Below are 7,315 nucleotides of genomic sequence, written 5' to 3'. Positions count from 1 at the left end.
AAGGTGATCTAAAATGACATTAACATTTCTCACTCTTTGGATAAGCTCAGCTTTGTTGTTTTTCAGAAAGGATACGCCTGTAGTCATCAACATGTTTCATTTATACAATATATTCAAATGTTTCTGAGAGAAAATAGAAGCTAATCATTTGTTCCACTACAATTCTAACTCAGGCTACATGCTGATTCAAATGTAAATAAAATGTCTAGGCTAAGATTATGTTTTTAGGTTATGTGCTTACACCGCTCATCTGTTCATATCGGTCTGCTGTTTGCTGCTGTATAGTCTGTAAGATAAAAACTTTGTTAATATCTGCTTCATTTTCAACTTTTGACATTACCAGTATTATTCACTTGATTTAAATTATTTAAAAAATCTTTAAAAATGTATGCATATTTAACATTGTGCAGTGCTCATATGCTCATGTAAAGCAGTACAACAAATTGTCGCAGTCTAGCATATACTGTAAATTGAATTTACAAAGAGCATCCAATGTCTGTGATGATAATTCACTTCAGGTGACGTGTTGTCATGTCAGTAATTTAGGCCTACTTCTTACATTTTTGTATTCCGCTAACACAAACAGTAAAGTATCTTACCTGTCAGTGTTATGTCACGGCTCCATACAACTTCAACCTTTCCTTCCTTGGGGTTTTCCTTTTTGAGGTGTAAACCCACACCAATAACACCATCCGGCAACTTTATATCAAATGTTGGATAGTAATGTTTCCACTGCTTCGTGTAATGAAGCTTTGTGTCCTAAAGAGATTGATTAAAAAAAAGTTTGATTATAAGGCACCACTGAAACATGTATGAATCATTAAATGTTGGAAAAACTATTAGTTCTTACACACATACACACACACTCACACACATTGGTTCATTGGAGTTATTTGCTGGTTTGCAGGATAGTTGCAGTTTTCTGGACTGGGGGGTTCTTGTATTCATTAGAAAGGACAGCTAAACTATTTGATTCATGATTCCCTCATGATTTCTCAATTAGAAAATTTTAAATAGAAGAAAAACACCCTCGTGCTTTGAGAAAATGCCTTATTCTAATCCATATACTGACCACTGGTTGTATCTTTGGTGTCTCTGAAAGTCCATGTACCTCAACAGGATCACAGGATATGCTGTACACACATTCATATTTGAGCATGCATTCACAAGCTGTTTGGATTAATGTGTAATCTTTATTACATTTTTCCACCTGAAAGAACAGAGAAATTGTATGGTTGTTTATAAAAGTCAGCCAAAATGAATGAGGTCAAATGGGTGGGCATTTAAGATGTACTTCTCTGGGGTCTACACTGCAGGGTTGTAGAAACACATGCAGCCTATGTGCTGGCTGTAGATAGAATAGCATCACTTGGCCGAGCATCTTAGACCAATGACCCGTAAACCAGTTTTCCTTTTTGGAAATAAAAAACCTTGATGTTCCTTTGATGCTCACTGTGACATGTGTGCTTGTGATATTTTGAGGCTTCAGAATATCAACAATCTGATTAGAATAATGTATAACTGACATGAAGTGGCAGGCATCCTCTGAGGGAAAAAAAACAACAACACTTTTTTATCTGTCCTCTACATGTAGTAAATATAAAATGCATAATATAGTGTTATATTTTTATACTAATCAGGATTTTTCTTAAAATTTTGCACTTTGTATTATTCAAAGTATTCAGTATCTATTATTTTTCATAAGATTGCCAACTCACCAGTGGAGGTCTCACAGTGAGGTAGCCTGAGCTGAGACAGCACACCCTGAACACATTTGATATTATACACGGGTCCTGCCTGGTAATAGTTGGCAGGGACTGGACAGTCATTTTCCTGAAGAACAGTGCTGTACAGCACCTCTCCTTCCCCCTCCATGTTAAAACCAATCTGTGTAAACTCACAATGGAACCAGCCTGCATGGCTGCACTGTAACCTATTTGATTTCAAAGGAATATTAAAAATGCAAGCATACTGATACACTCAACTATCTTACTTCACCTGTTTGTTGACACAAACCTGTATTTCCTTTGCCCCTCTTGTAGGACGATCTCAGGAGTGAACAAATAATCTTTCAGATCTAGCCTCTGTGAAAAATAACAAGTGCTTTGTAATTTTACTGTCAAATTAGACAGATTTGCATTTGCAAAGAGATCATTTTGACTTACTCTTAAAATGTCTAAAGTGGATTGAGAATCTCCATCTGAAATGTCGGGTAATACCAGATGCATATAATTATTTTTCCTGATCATCATCTGTATCCTATCTGAAAGCTCCCTTCTCTCTGTGGATTCTGGTGCAGAGCCACAAATGTAGTATTTGTCCCCACATTTTTCAAGAAGCCACTCCAATACGCTTCTCTGAGCTACAATGGCATCTGAGCTACAGCTACATACTACGACGACATGATTCCAGAATTTCTCTCCAAGAAACTCCAAATTTTCAAGAATCTCTTTGGTTTGGTCTGTGAATTTGCCATCATGTAGAGTAAAAGCAAGAAGAACGGCATGAGGCCCCGGAGTCAGTTTTTCCCATCGAAGAATCCTCTTGGCATTGCAGATATCAATATCAACCAAGTGCACAATCTTCTTGTTCATTGCTCCTTTGAAGGTTTTAATTCTACCACTCTCAACTTCGTAACTTCCTCCATCAAAAATCAGGCTTAGAACAGATTTTTCTGTTTCACCGAAACTCATGAGCCAAATCCTTATCTCTGTGAACATTTCACCTACAAGAAAAACAAAATCAATAAAGAGGCAGCTGAATGAGGCAGAGATGGTTACTGAGGCCTGTTTAACTTGCCTTTTTAATATGAAAATGTAATATCTTTTCATTCACAATTGTTGATCCAGGTCTAGGACATGTGGCCAATTGACAGACAATTACAGATGGTGTCATAAACTTGACAATGTTAATCTTACTGGCTAAATTACATTTACATACACTAATGTATGCTTTCCTAAAAGTGACAAAGTAGTAAAATTGAAAACATTTCTTAATTTGATTTTTGACATTTGAAGTGTAATCTTCAAATGAATGAATAAATCAGTAATAAATAAAGTCAGTCTTCAACAAATCTTACAACATATTGGCACTGTTAAGTATATCTTGAATAAATGGATTTAGCAATCATAAATATGGTGAATCACTGAATACCATCATCAAAGAACTGATGAATTTCACATTGTAAATTCTGGAAAAAAAAGTGTGTAATCTATGTCTGTGACCTAAAACTGAAAAGACATTGTCAAAATTCAATTTCAAAACTGAAATCTCAGTTTAAAAAGGTATTCATTCAGGTAGCCAACCACCAATCAACTTTCACTAAAGCAGGAAGACTGTGATCATGCACCTGTGCTAGCCAAAATTTACATTTTGTGGACCAGTGTATTTCAAGTAATCCAAGTAAAATATATTAACTATTAAAAATAAATTGAATAAAAACTTGAGATTGTATTTACCAAAATGTAATCCATTTTTTAGGGCTCTCTCATAAAACTCTTCAGCCTTGAGTTTTTCACCCTTTACTTCATGAATGAATCCCTGTATGCCACACGCCATGCTGTCATCTGGGCTTTTCAGCCATTTAATACGATGTTGCATCATGGTTTTAAGCTTGTCCTCACACAACTTGCCAAGCTCTGATTCCGGTTTCAACTGTAGACCTTGCATGAAATGTTGGAAGGCCAGTGGTTCAGATCTTTTGTTGTAGAGCTGGTATTGGCCACATAAAAAATGAACTGACTGCAGATGTTTCTTTTCATTATAAGCCAATTTAAATGCTTCTTCAAAAAGCCTGTCAGCTTTGAAGCTGCCAAGTTGTCCGTAATGCAGTGCTAAATCTGCCACGGCATTCACAAATAACGGCTTTAGGGAAATGGCCCTGTCCAGATGATAGATGCATTGATCCAGGTATTGCTGTATTTCATCTGACTCTTTAACATTAAACTTTGTGTTGCCATTCATCCTATGTTTCTTCTCCAGGTATGTTTTTTTCTTTTTGTAACACATAGCCAATTGATGGTGTATAAAGGCAGAATTTGGGGTAGCCTGCAAGGCATCTTCTAGTAGATTAATGGCAATGTCCATGTTTCCTAATTGGCGGAAAAATTTTGCTGTGTATCTTATGACGTGTGGGTTTTCAGGGGACATCCTCAGTGCCACAATCACCTTCTTCAGTGCAGGTTTGAATGTCTTATCATCTCTGTTATTCAGCATTCTTACGGCTAACAATAGTAGTAGAACAGCATCATCTGGATTAAGTTCTATAGCTCTTTCAAGCTGTTTTATTGTTGGTGAGCCTGAAGAGTCAGGAGTGTCTTTTGTTGTGCGGTACAGTGCAATAGCATAGCCTGCATTTAAATCACTGTCATCTGGGTTCATTTCAAGGGCCTGTCTAAAGCATTCCTTTGCAGCAGGTGAGTATTTGTTAGAGAATTTAAGAAAAGTCCAACCCTTTTCTCTGAGAACCTCGACAGTATACGTGAATCTCCCAGAACATTTTCTGCGGATCCTCTCTAAATCTCTCAAGTACTCTTCACATTTAGAGAACTCATTCATATGATAGTGCAACCAGGCAAGGTCTCCAAAGGTAACAATACAAAATTCATCAGTGTCTTTGTAGTGTTCCTTTGCAAGCTCCACTGATTTCTGCAGATTTGCGAGAGCTTCCTGGTGGTTGCCATAGAGATACTGAACAAATCCAAGACTGTTGTAAGCTCTTGTTACTCTCGCCTCTTTACATTCCAGCTGAATCTGTTCCTCCAGACGATTCAGTAAATCACAAAGAACAAAGTCATCTTTTTCTCTTAGAGACCAAGTAAAATGGCACTCCTGCAGATGCAGTTTAGATTTTAAGGCACATTCAAGACTAAAAAAAGGAAAAGTAGAAACAAATGATTTTGCAAAAACTGTCACCTTTGTACATAAAGGCCGTCATTGAGGGAGAACATTGTTCGAGAACATTGTTCCAAGCCATTGTCTTCATTGCATTTTAATCAATCAATCAATCAATCAATAAAACCAAGTGGCATCTGTGCTGAAATTATGCAAGAGCTATTTTCAGAGCTAACTTATATCTTATTACAAACAGCAGCCAGCCAATGTTATTTGTAATTAATCAAATGAAGATTTTATCTCAGATATTATTAATCGAATAAAGATATTAAGACATTGATAAATGATATAAGTCATTTGCCACTGTATTTATTTTAAATTAATTCTGATTAAAACACAATTTTTAAGGGTTTTCTAACTCTGCTCCCTTAAATTTTGGGGGTTTGAGATACCAAAACATAAAATAATATTTGTTATTTTAATGTAGACTTGAATTCAATTCAAACTAAAGTTTTACAGAATAAAGTGACATGTCATGAATTAATAAAATTATTTTAAAAGGAAATAATTAATTTGGACAAAACATGAAATGTCATGGACCCAAAAACAATTATATAATGTTATACACTTAAAGTAATTTTTAATGCTAATTAACAACAAAACAAAACTATCTATCTATAGTAAAATTAATCAAATATAGCTGCAGTGTCATGGCTAATAATACACAAACAGGTACAATCCAGACAAGGGCAGACACGTGACACGTGCACTTTCAAGACCTGACAACAATTAACAGAAGGGAGCAACTTAAATACATTAAACACACTAGGATAATTAGCAAGACACACCTGAACAGAATGACACAATCAACACAAGGGGAATGCACACTAGGAAAACAAAGTCCAAAGACTTTAACAGAAGTACTGTAACAGCAACTGAACTGTAACAGCAAGCAGCAATGCCGGGCCAAGCTCTAATGCACCACAAGCACAAAAACACAGCAAATACAGTAACCAGTTTATGTTTTAAATATATTTTTGAATATGTAAGCCAAAGAAATTATGAAAAAAAAATGCACTGATAATTTTAAATATGAAACGAAACCCATCATTAGGTGGTGGCAAGGTGAGACATTAAATCATTTATTCAATCATTCTTAAAGGCAATTCATTCATATATTGTCAATTGTCGACTGTCAACTGTCTTTGGTATTTTTGACTAGTCCAATCACATGTTAGTGGGCGGAGTTAGTGTAAATAGCCTCTGCCAACAAGGTGGGCTATTTGCACTTATAGTGTAAATAGACACTCTGTTTATGAAAAGGCTCGGTCCGCATTATTAATGAGTACTATATTCTGCATGAGATTGCATACACAGGAAAATTCTAATGTTACGAAATTTGTTTCAGGTATGTTGAATATGTTAATTCATTTCTATCGTCTGTTTGAATTCAGCACTGTATCTTTCCGAGAGATAAAGAGTTTGTTGTTTTTGTTCCTTCATATGCACTTGGCTACCGTGTACCGTACCAAACACAGAAATTGTCAAATTTCATGATTTAAACATTTCCACATGCTAGCATAACACAATTTGCAAAATGTCCTACTATTTCCTTGCCATATCATCACTATGTAGAGAAAATGTGCCTTTTTTTTCTTTTTGTGCTCCGCTCTTCCCTACACACACGCACGGAAGGATCATGAATGCATTTTCTGCACTGAACCCCATGATGAGTTTAACCATATGAGATATGAGACATATTTCATAGACTCATTAACGTCTGTAAATGAAGAAATTAAAACGTAAATATTAGTAGTGATGTTTTACAGTTGTATTATAAAATAAAAATATTTTTCTTAAATACTGAATCTCTTGCCATATTAAACTTTTAATTAAGATAAGCTTACAGTAATGTCCATTGTTTTTTGTTCTCAAATATTTTGGTGGGTCTCAAAATAGATTAAACTTGTCTTGGGTCGTGGAATGGAAAAGTTTGGGAACCGCTGTCCTAGATGGCCATCGGGACAAGACTGCAGGAACCAAATGGCCATCCTCTGGCTTGCTTAGTTGGGGACACTGAGGCCCGGTTTCACAGACAGGGCTTAGACTAAACCAGGATTAGGCTATAGTTCAATTAAGACATTTAAGTAATTTTTATTAACTTGCCTTATAAAAAACATTACTGGTATGCATCTTGAGACAAAACAAAGGCACTGACATGTTTTAAGATCAGTCAGTGCAAGTTTATTTCAATTGAAACAGCTCAGAATTACATTTTAGTCTGGGACTAGTCTTAAACCTTGTCTGTGAAACCGGGGGTTAATTTCCAGCGATATTGTCGACTTTATTGCACAGATACTATTTAAACTGAACTGAGACGGATGATGACATTCCTGAATTCAATGATGGACTGCCTTTAAATGAAGATTGAGTGTTTACTATTGCCCTTTTGCATTATTGACCCACTGTTTGATACTGTAAA

At 35.7% G+C, this 7,315-nt stretch overlaps 1 protein-coding gene across 1 annotated transcript; it reads right to left on the bottom strand.

Moving 5' to 3' along the window:
• Window positions 1-1,267: 1,267 nt before the first annotated feature.
• LOC306869449 (interferon-induced protein with tetratricopeptide repeats 5-like) lies at window positions 1,268-4,949 on the bottom strand (the record flags this gene model as incomplete). Its single annotated transcript, XM_079416228.1, has 6 exons — window positions 1,268-1,545; window positions 1,719-1,933; window positions 2,017-2,084; window positions 2,166-2,725; window positions 3,459-4,867; window positions 4,915-4,949. The coding sequence occupies 6 exons, from the start codon at window positions 4,947-4,949 to the stop codon at window positions 1,268-1,270; spliced, it is 2,565 nt and encodes an 854-aa protein (XP_079272354.1).
• Between the last annotated feature and the right edge of the window lie 2,366 nt (window positions 4,950-7,315).

This window comes from Barbus barbus (assembly GCF_936440315.1).
Source record: "Barbus barbus genome assembly, chromosome: 5".
Lineage (NCBI taxonomy): Eukaryota > Metazoa > Chordata > Actinopteri > Cypriniformes > Cyprinidae > Barbus > Barbus barbus.
Note: the sequence above shows the minus strand (reverse complement) of the source record. Positions and strands in the feature narration are given on the sequence as shown.